This window comes from Onychostoma macrolepis, chromosome 07 (genome assembly GCF_012432095.1).
Source record: "Onychostoma macrolepis isolate SWU-2019 chromosome 07, ASM1243209v1, whole genome shotgun sequence".
Classification (NCBI taxonomy): Eukaryota; Metazoa; Chordata; class Actinopteri; order Cypriniformes; family Cyprinidae; genus Onychostoma; species Onychostoma macrolepis.
In genome coordinates, this window is record NC_081161.1 from 41,445,652 (window position 1) to 41,462,634 (window position 16,983).

At 37.2% G+C, this 16,983-nt stretch overlaps 1 protein-coding gene across 1 annotated transcript in view; it reads right to left on the minus strand.

Annotated features, from left to right (window-relative positions):
• Positions 1 to 5,495: 5,495 nt before the first annotated feature.
• The window catches only part of abhd17c (abhydrolase domain containing 17C, depalmitoylase), a 40,967-nt gene continuing 29,479 nt past the window's right edge, over positions 5,496 to 16,983 (minus strand). The window contains exon 3 of the mRNA XM_058782279.1: positions 5,496 to 7,464. Within this exon, the coding sequence (XP_058638262.1) occupies positions 7,245 to 7,464 (220 nt within the window). The 3' untranslated portion in view covers positions 5,496 to 7,244. The remainder of the gene's footprint in view (positions 7,465 to 16,983) is intronic.

Here is a 16,983-nt window from a genome sequence, read left to right on the forward strand (position 1 = left end):
AATGCTAATCACTTTCTGAAAACAATGTAATGGGCATATTTTTTTCTGAGGCGTTTTGATCCGTTTAAACAACAGATGGACTTCACTGTTTGCCTAGTTAATGGAGGCTGTTTTATATCTCCGATCAATGGTAGTCAGGATCTGGTTCCCATACAGGGAATAGGAGGATATAAAATACAATGAACAGCATGCTTATATAAATTCCTACTCACCAAAAGAATTAAACATTAACATGACTACCAATTTACATGTCAACAATGATACTGAGGAAGGAGGATATACTGTATGTGAGAAAAGTAAACATAAAAGAAGAAAATAAAAAAATAAAAAATTCATATTTAATTGTATTCTTTTATATTTATTTGTTTTTCATATAGAGCAGTATGACTATTTTAAAACAAAAATTATAAAAAGAATAAAATATTATAGAAAATGTTATATATACATACATACGTGAGTGTGTGTGTGTGAAAATAAAAAATAAAAATATACAACAGATTATTTTACAACCAGTAAATAATTAAATAAAAATCAAATCTTATCAAATCTTTTATATACATGCATACATACATAGTCCTACATATTAGCACACAACAGAAAGCAATAATTATTTTACAACGAAGACTGCACAACATTTCCAGTGGTCCTGAAGTTGCCTTTGTAAATTCAGGAGGGTTGTGATGCTGCCACATTTCATTTCACAGAGGCTTGATGGTATCATCTCCATGAATGATGCATTAATATTTGCAGACATCTAAAATAAATCTCTCTGGATTTAAATTTCACCCATACATCATACACCTCCAAATTCCACTCTTATTGCCTGTAGGACACATACACAACCACATACGCACACATGCATGTAGGCTGAGGATATTTATTTGGTATTCTGCAAACATATGACAACACTATAGCAGCATTCCTATTTGAATTAGCAAAGACTCTCTAAGGACTCAAAACAACAGACAAAAATGCAATTAAATGGAGTGATGAAAATTGGAATGCACATTGTTTTTCCTGGAAGGAGATTATCCCAGCAGAGATGCTGACGCTGCCTCGCATTGGCTTGCTGAGATAGGTAAATACCTTGTCCTCCTTTGCATTCAAGCGTAAGGACATCTGAGTTCACTTAGTCAAATCTCCCTGCTACTGAAAAAGGTGAAGTTTAATGGCCCCCGAGGTTGAACGCAAGTCAGTGTGACTGCCGTCTCTGGAGCTCTGCAATCTGCATGCAATTTTCTGTCTCTAGATAAGGTGCAGACAGTCAAAAAAAAAATAATAATAATAATAAAACATAAATTCAAGGGGTCATATAATAAGAAATCAAATTTTGATTGATCTTTTGCAATTAAAGAACTCATTGTACTATAAAAAAAATATATTTTCCAGTTCCCAGCCACATTTCTGACATATGAAACTCGAAGCATTAATATATGACTGCCTATGTACATGTCAGCAATGCTAATGAGGAAGTAGGATATTATTAAAGAATATGAATAAATATAAATCTCACACACAAACATTTTGTGTGACCTCAGAAGAGAGAAAAAAGTATGATACAAGGCCTTTAAATCAAAATGGTGAGGCATATGAAACAGAATCAATCTCTGTCTTGATGATTGAGGGTTTCATTTGGAAAGTCTGCACTCGGTCCTGGTTAAACATGCTTCAGTTCTCTAATAAAGATATTGGCAAATGCAGAGCAGGCAGTGTGAGTCTGGTTCCCATTCCCAATTAATCTGTCACTTATCCAAGTCTGGAAGAACGGCCTGCGTATGCTCTCCGGAAAGGTAAACTTCCTGTGCGGATTACGCAGGGCGGACTGAGATGCCTCTTGTCTGGGTATCTGGGGTGGATTTCTGCCCGGCGAAGTGTGGGAACTCCTGCAGTCCTCTTGGGAATGTGGGACATTGGCCCACAACGCCCATTCCTAATCTTAAAATGGTCTGCTTCATTTTTGTAGCCCTTATGTCATGGGCAAGACTGTTAAAACCATCCATCTCCAGGAAGAACTTAAGAAAAAGTAGTAAAAATCTAATGCAACCCAAATGGACTTTATTTTCCTTCTCTATGCATGTTTTTGGATTTACACCCTACTTTCCCCTCACTAAATATCCTATTTCATATACATCGTATTAGCATTTCATGTTTACTTTAAAACACCTACGCACCTAAAGCTAACAGAAATCATAGCATATGTATCCACCTTATTTTGCAACGCGAATGTAAACCATTTAGTTTGAACTCGCGAGACTTCCGCTTCATTTACCACTGTAGGTAAATAACAAAATGTGCATGAACACTAAAACTATTTGCGCTACAAACCACAAGCGTGTTTATGATTGTAATAATACGCTAAAACTGTGCAATAACAAATATCATTTTGCAGTATCAAGCAGCATAAAGGACTGTTTTTTTACAGGTAAAATAATTGGAAGCGAATGTCACCGGAAGTCTCGCACATTCAAGTTACCGACTCCGCACCCAGTCTCACGTTACAAATAAAGTGGATACACACCCGTGACCCAGTGAAAATATGACCCAGTGGCTTCTTGGACTTCCACATTCGCCCTCCCCAACTGTTTGGATCAGCAGACATGTTCAACCTGAAGCTCTGCCAATTCCTTGCCCTCGCAGGACTTCTGGTCCCCGGCCAAAGTAAACCGTGACTGGCTCCAACAGATGAGGCTTAATGGTCGCTCCAGTTCCACCTGCCTGTCGCTTTCTGCACATGAAAAGCGTGTGTGTTCATCGACAGACGCATTCAAAACTTAACTTTACAGCCTTTCTTTATATGAAAACGACTTTTACAAAGTGAGGAAGAGAGAAAGAACAAGGGGAAGGTGGAAGCGAGGAAACTGTGGAGCAAGAATCATCACTTATAGATAAAGCTAAAAAAAAATGCTATGTTCAGAATGGAACACTGGCTTACTGAATACTCTGAATAATTTGCAGCACTGTATATTGCAGTTTTTGAAAACAGTAAGTGAAACAAGACATTGGGCAGCTAACAAAAATATGTTTCATTAACATTGCATTTTATCATTTTGCAAACATTATCTAAACGTTACTTTTGAATGTTTTCTGAATGTTTTTAAGTAGAAAGTAGTTCTGTAGGATAATGTTAACTTCATAAGACAGCATCCAACTAAAATTAATGTTTTTGAAGCTATTAAGTGAAAAATATGGAAGCCCGTTTCCTACACCGAATAAAAAAAGAAAAGAAAAAGTTTTGCAACTTTTTTTCTCTCACAATTCGGACTTTTTTCCCCTCACAATCGCAAGTTTACATCTCGCAATTCTTACTTTTTTTTCTCAGAATTGCATGATATAAACTCGCAGTTGCGAGTTATAAAGTTAGTATTGCATTATATAAACTCCCAATTGTGAGGGGGAAAAAACGAAAACTTTTGACAATTCTGCGAAAAAAGTCAGAATGAGTTTATATCTTGCAGTTCGACTACATTTCTCAGATTTGTGAGTTTATATCTCGCAATTCCAACTTTATTACTCACAATTCTGAGCTTAGCCTATGTGTTAGTTTTTTAATGCAATTTTGAGGAGAGAAAAAGTCATAATTGCGAAATGCAAACTTGCAATTGCGTGAAAAAAGTCCGAATTGTGAGATAAAAACTCGCAATGACCTTTTTTTTTCTTTTTTTTTTATCCAGTGGTGGAAACGGGCTTCCATGCTTTAAAACTAAATTTTTCCCCCTCCCCTCGTTATTGCCAACATTAGAAAAATTGTGAAGAAAATGTTTGATGAAAGTCCAACAAAAAAGTTTCAGAAAAACGTTCCATCAACAATGTATACAAATAAAGTTAAAAACATTATTAATGACCAGAAAACTTTGAATAAACATAATGCTACTGGAGGAACATTTGTTCATAACTTTGAGAGAACCTAGAACATTCCCTGTTAGCTGGGCATGAAGGTAATTTGTCACAATTGTTATTTTGCATTTTTAATGCAATTTTGTTTAAAAAAAAACAAAAACAAACAACAACAACAAAAAAACTATTGGCTGGCCAATCAAATAACGGGCTAAGAAAGCAACTAAATTAGATTTCTTTGAAATTACGGATACAATCAACAATTTACAGAAAATGTACTGTGCAGACTTTGCATACAACTGCAATAATAACTGTATTCTAATCCAAACAAGTTATCAGGAACAGCAGCTCGTTCAGTCTTGACATGGCACTGATTCGCTTTACTGTTAAATTTAAGATGATGTTTGAAGGATCAAAGGAGGTGAGATGTTTTATGTAACTCCCATTATAACTGCGTTGAGGATGAGTTCAGACAGGTAAGTCTCACACAGTGTTGACTATTAAAGAAAAAGGTAAAATACACGCACATGGGAAAAATCAACATGCAATCATGACTCGTTCGACTACATAAGACTTTGATTGGATAAAAAGTTCCAAATTATAAATAAAACATAAGAAATAATTCTGTACATGAGTCTGAAACCAATTTGCTGGAATCCAAAGTAACAAACTGTCCATAAAGGACATGGCCATCAAAACTAGACCAGTCCCATTATAATCAATAGCACTGCCTGCACTGGAAGCGTCTGTCGCTCTTTCATTTGATGGACACCTGCAGTTGACCCATTTCTATTTTTGATGCACTGCTGAACTACTTTAGACATTTGATTTTCTCAGTCTGATACAAAATTGATTTACAAATGTCACATTTTTACTATTAATTTTAAGCATAGCCAGCTCTTACAATAAAATATTAATAATTTTGTTTTCTTGTTTCTAACCATATGCACAATCTGTAGAAACGCTAGCTGGATTTTCATTGAAAAGAAAACTGAATAGCAATTTTATTGACCATGTCTAGCATCAAACTATATTCCACCCCTCTCCCGAATCCCAATCTCCTCACGCTAATGTATAATAGAACTGATACTCTGTTCTGCACCTCATAAGAATTCCTATCAAATCACTTTATTATGCATACATAGATATGACAATAATATCTGGATTTATTTCTTGTATGTAATAATTATACTGCTGTTAAAAAGTTTGGGGTTGCAAATGCTGCATTTGATGATAAAACACAAAAACAATATTATTGTAAAATATTACTGCAAATTCAAATGAACAATTTTCTTTTTAAATATATTTTAAAATGTAGTTTATTCCTGTGATGCAAAGCTGAAGTTTCAGCATCATTACTCCAGTCTTGTCACATGATCCTTCAAAAATCATTTTGATATGCTGATTTGCTGCTCAAATATTTATTATATTACCAGGATTGAAAATACTGTGTATACAGTGCTGTGCTTTGAAATATTTTACTGGAAACGGTCATTTTCTTTCCTAGAACAAAGTTCAAAGGAAAGCTTATATTTGAAATGGAAACCTTTTGTAACATTGTAATTATTTTTTGATGCTCACATGTTCAACCTAAAAGAATAAGCAACAACATGAGTAATTGTAAGATATATTGAGCAACATAAAAAGAAAACTGGTTTGGGTTTCCATGCATCCTTTATTCCTTTATATGCAGTACAATAACCACTGTGTTGCACTGAAGCAACAACCAACAGAAAGAACAATAATCTGTCTCGCGGCACATTTAAGGCTTTAAAGATATTTAAAAAAGAAAAGAAAAAAGAAATCTACACAAACGTGTCTGTACCAACTAGGGTTTTCTCTGCATTATATTTGCATACTGTGATTCCAGTGTCAATAAAAATCAAAGCTAAATACCATTTACTTCATATTTTACATACCTATATATATATATATATATAGAAAGAGAGAGAGAGAGAGGAGAGTGTACAGTACGGTTATCTTACAAACCAGCATTAAAAGTGGTGTAAATATTAATAATTACTGAAAAAACATTGTATAAATGTCAGTATCAAAAGCAATGACAGGCTCAGATGTGGTCAGTTTCTGCCATTCTTTAAAAAGAGTCTCAAGTCCACTGAGGTCAAAGAGCTTCATCTCCGAACAACATGATACATGAACCGCCACTGCATAACCTTACAGCAATACAACAAGTCAAGTTAACCGACAACAACTTCTGCTATGCGTTAAAAACATACAATCAGACGATCGCACCGGTTTGGTAGCAATCGACGTCCTTCGTTAGCGTGGAAAACACTTCCGATCATCCTGTTGTGTAGTGCTATGGTGAAGTGTCTACAAACACAGTCCTTCATTCGCCATATGGGGGAAAACATTGAGTGAACAATACATTTTCCTGGGTTTTGTGATTTGTCCGTTGTCTGGAAGAGAGGATGAACTTCGAAGCGGTGAGAAGGTGCGGTACCTTATTTATATCTAGCGAAGGTTCCGTTTTCACAGTGATTTTCCCTTTAGAGTAGCAGCGAGCGGGAGCCCAGAGAAAATCTTCAAAATCCCCTTTCTGAGAAATCATTGACAGGAATGTCGGAGCGAAATGTCTGAAAACATAAGGCTTATTGTAAGGTCAATGCTAAAAGCAACAGAGAAAGCTTGAAGTTTCACATTTTTAATACAACCCACGATTAGAACGATGTAGTGTTTACGCCGAAACAATGCCCTGAATGCTGTGTTGCGACAAAGCACCATGTTTCACCGCTGAAAAGACAACACGATTCCTCTTTCCCACTGGATTCAAAAATCACAGACAGTACGTCTTCATTATTTACGGGTCAAGTCACTTCCACAGGTCTTCCAGTTTTAATTATCCCAAGTTACAATTATCTCGACTGAAAGGTCACTACTGAAAACGCATGTGCGTATGAACGAGTCTAAACACACACACACAAACTGGCCATGTAAAAAGTCAGTCAATGGTTGATCTTGTACTAATCAACTTGAAACATAAAACGGAATGCTATAACAATTCCCGCCAAAAACAAAAATATAATAACCTGAAAACACCTGCACAATAAAAGTGCAGTTTAATTAACCCTTGAGGAGCATTTAAAAAAAAAAACAGCAGAAAAACAAGAGGAAAAAACAAATCGTCAAATGCAACGTATTGAATGCGGTGCAAAATGTCAACGTTTATTTATCAAGTATAAAAGAATAGTAAGTGGTTCAAAATCATCAAAACGCATTTCCCCCGTAGGGATGAAAACGTCCCGCTCCTAAATATCAAGAGAGAGACTTCAGCTTTATTCGTCAGCAAGTGCAAGTACTGATGGCGTCCTCAGCCCTGGGTAAAGGGGAACCCTACACGACACGCGTGAGTGTGCGTGCGCCTCGGCCTGCCGCGCTGCGCCGCGTCTTCAGGAGGTAGCCAGCTCAAACGTGATGAACTGTTTGAGTCTCTCGAGGTACTGAGCGTAAAGCTCGATGTCGTTGTGCCCGGCGCCCTCCACCCACAGGGGCTCCACGGCACGTGGACATCGCTCGTAGATGGCCAAACCGTGGGAGAAATCGATCACTTCGTCTTCTGTGCCGTGGATGACCAGCACTGGAGACGCCACCTTTGACACCTTGTCGATGCTGAAACACATGAAGGCAGATAGAAGGTGTATTAGACAAATAACAAGTAAATCAATGAAACTGACAGATATTTTTTTCCGTCAAGTGTCTTGCAAGTTGTGAATTTATTGATTTTTTTTTTTTTTTAATTGCAGCTCATCATAATCCACTTTACAGGTTCTCTAGTCAAGCAGCGGCAAAATAAATCAGGAAGAGACTGTATGGCATACAAGACAACCTTTAAATGATCAACAACAGTTTCTCTTTTAAAATGCTGTTTAAGAGAAAATTTGAACAATAATAAACCAGCACGGAAACATGTAGATGTTATGATTACAATGCTATGCATCAAAAAGAATTAAGTAGTTTTCTCAGTTGTTAGTGAAAGTAAATGATTCATTAAAAAAAAAAGAATGGGGGAAGGGGGTTCAAAATATTACAAAATTTACTAAAATATTATGCAACAACTGTTTCAATCTTGACAATAATAGATGTTTTTTGATCACCAACCAGCATATTATAATGATTTCTGAAGGACCATGTGACACTGAAGCCTTGAATAACGATGTTGGAAATTCAGCATTGCACAACAGAATTGATTTAAATTGTCAATTTCAGTTTTCACTATTTTTTTTTTTTTTAAATCAAATAAATGGTGAATGTAAGGGACCAAAATTTCTGAATGGCAGTGTGAATCATTTCAAATAAGAATTGAAATGGCTACATGCCATTTGTTATGTATGCAAACATTGCTTAAAAAAAAAAAAAAAAAAAGAATAAAATGACTAATAAAAATGTCATCTGTCTGGCAAGACTATCCATGTGTTAACACTCCATACATCTCAAAAAGCTGTTCACACGGTCCTGTGTTATCAATAGCCATATAATTGCAGTAAACGGTTTCATAGGTTAATCACTACACCAGCTCCAACCCGGTTAGTGCAGGTCTGCGAACACCTGGCGTGATCCTCGCAGGACAGTCCAGAGGAGAGTCAAACAGGCCTGCTAATTAATTTGTCGCTCAACATGCCTAATTGTTGCTTATTTTCCTCATTGGTGCACAGGCAATCAAATTTGAGTAAGTGAGGAGATTAATGCGTCACACGAGCTGATGGAATAATTACACCGCCTATGAAGAATGATGCAGTTATCCAACACCAACCAAATAAATATGCAGCATGAATTTCAACTCAACACATTCCAGTGCATGACTGACAAAGTGTAAATACTGCATTTTTTAATCAGGCAACACGCAGGGAAATGCTTTAAATTGATTGGGGAACTCTTATTAAAAAGATTGTTTTTCAGTCTTTAGCCAGGCTTTCCCTCATTAATTGACTGTTCGCAAAGAGCTTGATTGACAGGCGGTCTGATCAATCATAACGCCGAATCCGCCATCTTGCCCAACAAACAAATCAGACAGGAGAATAGATTAATTTTGGTGAACTTAAACTTGAAAAATGTGTGTATTGATGTCTTTCCGCGGTTAAAATAAAATGCATTTTATCATCATATTACTGCAAAGTATAGGGATCCCATGACTAGGTGGTCTATAACAGCACAGTGACTTTTTCCCAAATGGGACACCTGATGTTATATAATTTTCTAATAATAAAAATGCATGAAACGTGGGATTTTTTTTTTTTTTTTTTGCTTTTTCCATTTAAAAGGGCCACTTCTATGCATTCACAGGTTTCGGTTTAAAGAGAAAATGAAAATTCTCTCACCAAACAGTTGATGGTAGCCATTGACTGCCAACTGTTTGGTTATCAACATGCATCAAAATATCTTTTGTGTTCAACAGAAGAAAAACTTATTCAGGTTTGGAACAATTTGAAGGCAAGTAAATGGCGACAATTTTCATTTTTGGGTGAACGATCCCTTTAAGATCTGATTACAGTGTTAACCTGCAAAAATACAGAAAATCACAGCATTGTATCTGGCGAAATCTATTCGATAGCATTCATATTCTTTATTAAATGCAGTAAACCTTTTGAAATCTGCCATATTTATTCATAGACATTCTAAGCAAGCGTCTACTTTTTTTTTAATCCCCAAATGGTGTAATACTGGCAAAACCAAGCTAACTTGATATTTCCTACTGAAAGTTTGGATGGGATTTTAGCTTTTTCATGCCAATAACCTTTAGTTATATCACTGCTGTGAGCTATGATTTGCTGCTTGCTATTGCTGGTCATAGGCGGGTGGAACATTTCCATTCATTAGAACATTTTATTGAACAAAAATGTGAACACACCACTGTGAACAAGAGTCGTCATCAATATTTTCAGTCTGAGAAAAGAAAAACTGTCAATTTTAAAACGGCATATCTGTTATGCTAGCATATAGACAGACATCCTCAATGCTAACAAACAGACTAAAATCCACAAAACTGCATTCTGTTTCCATGGAGTCTGTAAGGGAGCAGAATTGATTTGCGGCACTGGCTGACTTCACCTTTACCCTCACTCATCTTTTTCTTATTAAAAACTGTACCACCTCAGCACACTTAATCCAAATGTATTTCTTTTTTTCCCTCAACCTGAATGATTCACTCCTGCCTAGTTTTGGACTTTCCATCTATTCCTGGATTTGCACCTGACATTTCACTCTTGCATCCAAGACAGACTTCACACTGACTGGTAAGTGTTATGATGCTGGAATATCTGACTTTGATGAAATACTTAATAAAATATCAATGTTCAGTACCATCGATACCATGAGGAAAAAAAAAAATGCCACAACATTTAAGGAATAAAACTTTCACAGTAAAAGTTAAGTTTACTTTTGGCCATAGTCAAACTATTATATCAAATGAAACTGAGGGGGGGCGTTTACATGACAACATTCTCAACAAAAAATAAAAAAAATCTTGTGTTTTTACCATTCATTTGCACAACAGCAGCATTTAGGGGGCCTGAAAAACTTCTGAGTTTGTGTTTCGAAGTGCATGCTTTTGAAAATGTTATGATCTCCATGCAACCTACAAAAATGCAATTCCTCAGTACCAATAATAAGAAAAACTATACAAATAAAGTTAATAATGATAAAAATATAAATACACGAGTACTGTAATTAGGGGTGGAAAAAATAAATAAAAAAATCGATTCAGCATAGTATCGCGATATTTTCCGTGGCAATACTGTATCGACACACGGACACCAAGTATCGATCTTTTATGATACTATTTAGCAGAATTATAAAATCAATTATACGATCTGTGTAAGATTTCTATTCGAACTGAAAGCATAATTCTAGGCTATTTGCTGCCGTTTTCAAAGCACAATGCAAAAACGTGACATTTCATTCACTGACGCTCTTCAATCGGAAGCGCTAAACCCAGGAGATCTAGAACACAGCACAGTGACTTTCCATACGGGACACACATACGAGACTCGTATACTTGAAAATGATGAAAATAAACATTAAAGTAAATATTTTATTTTTTAAGTTTACTATAAAATAATTGTATTTTTTTATTTATTACTCCCTTTTTATTTTAAAACAATAGTACTGCCACGCTTTTTTTTTTTTTTTTACTAAAATTCCAATGATATTATCATCACTATTAATTTTTTTTTTTTTTTAAGAGTTATATTTAATGGGTCATACTATATGTAGTGTGAAGACCAAACCAAATATCCAGGTACTCTGAGAACCAGGCTAAAAAACTTGTGCGCACCCCTGGACATATGAGATTTGCAAGGAGTGTCATATGAAAGTAAAATACTCTAAGAATACCACAAACTTGAGGGCTCATCTCACACGCCACCATTCAGAGATGGACGTAGATGGCAGTGCATAGAATACCTGTTGTAGCACATTGTTTACTTTAATACATGTTATAACATGTACATGACATGTTTAATTTAAATGTAACATTTTTATTTTAAAATGTAAGCCTTTTATTTTAAATTTAACCGCAATTTACTTTCAAATGCCCCAATTGCTGAAGGGTCTGCACAACTTTTTTTTGTATAAGTTCAAGTTGCAATTTTCAAAATACCTGCAGTAGCACAGCAGTGCATACCTCTTTACATTTAATTAAGGTGGACTAGACTAGACTGTAATACAAATAGTTGAGTTTGCCTGGTGCATACAACATTTATGAGAGGTTTTCAAGAAAGTGTTGGTCAGTTTGTCTGCTTGACAATCCCATTTTGCACTGCAGCAATAAAACTAAAGTGAGAAACAAACTGAGAAATGATTCTTTTTAGTTAAAACAGATGTTACCAAAGTTTTCCTGTTGGGACATAATTTGAAGTTGTAAAAAGGTAATAAATTGCAATAATATTGTATCATGACAAGTATCGTGATATCGTATCGTGGGGCCTCTGGTGTTTCCCACCCCTAACTGTAATACAACTGCATTTATTTTGCTTTACAGTAGTTAAATGGCAATAGTTAAACCCTTAAGCCTTTATTTTGGCAGAAAATTGCAAGGAGACTTAAGTGTCTTTGACAAGAGACTTTTATAGAAAATTGGATGTGTCCAGCTTTATCTGCATACAAACAGTACACTCACAAAGGCAGATATATACTATATAAACATCTCAACTGCTTGATTGCTTGCATCGTCACAAAATGTGAAGTATAAAATAGCCCAGCACTTGATGTCAGAGGGAAGAGAAGACACGAAAGCACAGTTCGTCCAGTTGGTGTATTGATACTGTGGAAAACGCACATTGAAACCGTTTCAAATATTCAAAATCAACATGTATTGAAAAATCAACACTACTGACTGGAAGTCTGGTTAAAATGACACCCATGATTCATTGAAGTCCAAGAGTTAATTTGAAGAAAGCCAAGCCAAAATGACCCATGGAGCAAGGAAGGGAAGCAATATTGCAGGCGCCGATATGAGACGAGACTCCGTCTCTGTTCCTCTTTACCCCTCGACAGTCTCTAAGAGACCTTGACTGTAGGAGTCAACCCTTGCCGCATTTTAATATTCAAACCATGCCACACTGCAGCCGGCAAATCTACAGAGACAGGCGAGTCATTAAACTTTCATTCAGCCTGACTGTCCATTCACAACAGGCTTTGCGAACACCCACCAAATCTCACACACACACACTCCCCTCCTGCGTCCCTCGAGTCCACTGTATCTGGAATCAGTAACTGGAAGAGAAATCCTGGACTTGGCAGTGGTGGTTTCCAAAACTCACACCACCAGATTTGCTTCCAGTCTTGTAATCTGAGGATTATTTAGGGTGTTATGTTTGCTGAAGGAGGCGTTCACACTGACAGCGTTTTGAAGCGACCCCAGGTCGATCGTTTTCAACAAGAGTAAGCGATTTCCACAGAGCGTGAGTGCCAGCGTCTGGTGGTGAAAGTTGAGTAATCAACAATGATGCAATGCGACAACTAGTGCAGACAGTAGCTTGTCGGCTCGTACAGTTGAGTACAAATGCAAACAAGCAACAGAGATCTTCGTGGTCAGTGTGAACGCACCTTCAGCCAGGTACACTGATGCAGTGGCATCTGTTACACATCCCTCATCACTAGTTGGGTTGACATAAGGGATTGTGGGGGAGAAAAACAGCTGTTTCTCTCCAAGACAGTTGAGGAACATCTGTACTGCACTCTAATAACAATCAAATAACAGGTGTCCAAATTAATTATGAAACACCAGCCTCCGTTAATTCCCAAAATCACTATTCCTTTAAAAGTATAGTTCATCCAAACATGAAAAGTTTGAGTATTTACTCACCCCTGAGGTGCTTCAAACAGAGTGTTTTTGTCCTTGTGTGGAACACAAAAGAAGAATTTTGAAAAATGTTCATGCAGCTATGACTTCATAGAGGAACTGCACGATTAATCAAAATACAGTTTGATGTGGTTATCAATCACAAAAGATATGCAGTGCATGTTTCAGACTGAAGTGCAGAACTGTGTTCTTTTACATGCAAGAAGTTAGTAAAGCCATATATACACACACACATATATATACTAGGGGTGGGACAATAAATCGATATGGTGATATATCGCAATCCTTCTCCATGCGATTTGAGAATCGATATCTGGCGCCAAATATCGACATTTTAATTAATACAATAAAGGTGCTCTTAACAGATTTCCCTGTTTACAGCGTCTAAAAATGCGTGGAAATCGCGGCTGCGCCATTTTCAGCTTTCAAAAGCGCCCTGACTCTGAGCAAGTTCCATGAACCACGTTCTCTATGAAGATGGGGAATCCATCCATCTGTGGACTTGAGAGAAAAAACCTGGACAATCTCAAGGCTACAAATCCATGTCCAGAGATCTTAATGTTCCTGTGTCCACTGTGCACAATATCATCAAGAGGTTTACAAGAGGACAGAAGAGCAAATTTAATGAAAAACAACAACGAAGGATTGTTCGAATGGTGGATAAAGAAATACTTTTGAAATACTTTCCCCAGCCTTTAATGCAGCCAATTCCAATTGTTGCTTGTTTTGGGGAGTTTCTGCCTTTACTCTCCTCTTCAGCTGGTGAAATTCATGTTCAATCGGATTTAAATCTGGAGATTGACTTGGGCAATCTAAGACTTTCCATTTCTTTGCCCTTATAAACTCCTTGACTGAACTGGCAGGGTATTTTGGGTCATTGTCCCGATGCAATATGTAAGGGATAATCAACGGCTAGCTGTGAATTAAACGATTTGAATGCACGACATGGAGGCGAAGAACCGCCCGACACGCAGCGGAGGGTGGTTGCCTTCGCGAAGTGCATTCAAATCGTTTAATGCACAGCTAGCTGTTGATTATCCCGTTTATGCCATGGTCATTTGCCAGCATTCACATATTAAAGCTGTTAATAATATTTGCGCTGCAATATTTGACCGGAACGATAAAAATGACGGTTATTTTCGCCTGTATTACTATTCAACTGTAACTGTATGTTACTATGGTTACCAATGTTTATAGGAAGCGCATTAATATAGAACGTGATTAAACGGACCTGGAACTACCTGTGCAGTTCAACGAATTTAATCAACACCTGCCAGCCAATCAGAATCGAGTATTCAGACAGACCATGGCATAAGAAGCACTTCCCAATGAATCTAGTGGCATTTTCTTGAATATTGGTAGACAAGATGGTGTTGTACTCTTTCAAATTCATTCTGCTACTGTCATCATACATTAAGTCATCAGTAAAGTTGAGAGGGCCTGTTCCAGAGACAGCCATGCATGCCCATGCCACGACACCACCTCCACCATACTTTACAGATGAGGCTGTATGCTTGGGATCATTGCAGTTCCCTTTTTTTCACCACATTTTTGCTTTCCCATCATTTAGATAAAGGTTCATCTTTGTCTCTTCGGTCCATAAACACAGTTCCAAAACTCTTCTGGCTCACCTTTATGCTTTTTTGCAGACTCCAATCTTGCCTTTCTATTTTTGGAGCTGATCAGAGGTTTGTATCTTGCCGTGTAGCATCTGTGATTCTGTGTCAAAGTCTCCTGAGGACAGTAGATTATCAGAGCATCAACCCAGCTTTCTGGAAGTTGTTGGTGATTTTACAGACACGTCTTTTAGGATTCATTTTTCACAGCTTTTATGATTTGTCTAGAGCTCTAACTGACTTCCTCTTTTCTTTTAGCATCCAAATTGCTTGCTTTTCTCTCAAAGTCAGCTCCCTCGTCTTCATCCTGGTTTGTGTGTCATCATTGAATGCAAGATTCAGAATGCAGAAGTACTGGATATAACTGATACGACACATTCCCTGCTTTTAATATCTGAAGAATTAATGCAACAGGACACAGCTGATCACTTAGAAAGACCTGTGAGGCAACTGTTCCGATACTTATGCTCACATCAGATAGAGGGATGAACTCTAAAAGTGCTGGACTTCTTAGCTGGTAAAACATCCATGCGTTGAATCACCCAATAATAAAATGTGACAATCTGTAGTTTTGTCTCATATTAATCTTTTAATCATATTTGTAAATGTCTTGACTCCACAGCCAACAGAGCAATTATGTGTTTACTGTTCCAATACTTTTGGAGGGCACTGTGTCTGTTTGTCTGTCTCTATCTATATCCCTCTCTCTCTCCCCATCCATCCTTTTATTTATATATATATAAAAAATCATTTTTGGCCAAAATTGTTCAGTTCTACAAACAAGCACAACAAACATGGAACTTTACTTTACAATAGCAGATGAGGAAAATCATCAGAAAAATTGCAATTATATACTTTCCTATTCCCTTATTAAACAATATTTTTGATTAGTAATAGTTCATAGTGACCACGTCAAGCTCAAAAAAGACAGGAAAGGAAAACAAGCACCATAAAAGTTAAGATTCATGCTCTATTTTCAGAAGAAGTTTAATGAAGCCATACGATAGCTTTGCGTGAGGACAGACCTTAGTGTCATAGTACATTTGTGAATAATAATCTAAAGATTCATCTAACGCTCACAAAAAAACACCATGAGACTTTAGAAGCAAACAACTACTTTTAAGGTGATTTTTTTGAAGTTTTATTGTCTTTTTGGGGCTTGCAATTTCTTGCAAGAAAAAAAAAAAAAAAAAAAAACAGGCTTTACATCACGAGGGTGAGTAAAGGTTACGGTGCCGAATTTCAAGCCTCAGAATTTGACCCTAGCACTATCCCAACCTTCATCATCTGACTGGGTGTAAAGTGAAAACTATTTACTTAAAGCTTCATCAGTCCTAATCCCACCACATCAATCCTCTCATCTTGCTCAAACCAAAAAAACAAAAATCCCAATTTTGAATCCACCCCCTCCAAGATTTCACATTTTATTAAGGAGAACGAACGACGTGTTAAACCATAATGCTTTTGACAAATTGCAAGCCGGTGTCAAGACAGCTAGCTCATTAACAACTCCCGTCAGCTGGCTGCGTGTTCATTACGGGTCTTTGACGGGGCCGGCTGGCGAGCTATTAGAACACAGAGACGGTTCAATCTCTCACGACTGTAGCCTCTCATTATGAAACACTGACAGAGCTGACGGAGTAGCAATGAATCAGGCCTCCGCGACTCCCATTCATCACCCAAAAGAGAGCGAGAAAAAGAACATCTGCCTCCGAGAGAGAATCACTTTGATTACAATGAAACACGCTCCCGACCATGGCTAATTTCACCCGGTCTGGAGCAGAGAGAGAGAGCGAAACGAGACTGAGGAGGTTTCCGTCAGTCTCGTTCTGCCGACATGTTTCTTAAGCCTCGACAGCATTCTGTCGGAGAGCCACAGCTGTAATCTTCCCATTATAGCCCTTAATCTTGCAATTTGATCTTGTCGCAATTTAATTAGATTTAAATATGAGGTCGGATAAAATGGGATAAGCGATTAAGAGGCGTCCCAGACCAGTCGCTGGCGTCTAATCGCGTTTAATCCAGAAATCCACATTCTGCTTTCCGATTCAGACACAACTTAACCGAGGCTTGACTTCAACGACTAGTAATGAACGACTTGGATATCTTAGTATTATTTTGACCTCCTGTTCCATCCCTCTTCAAGTGCAGATCAAGTAAGTAGTTTAAATACAGGGACTGAAGACCTATGACCTCCGTTAGCATCTCAAAGAG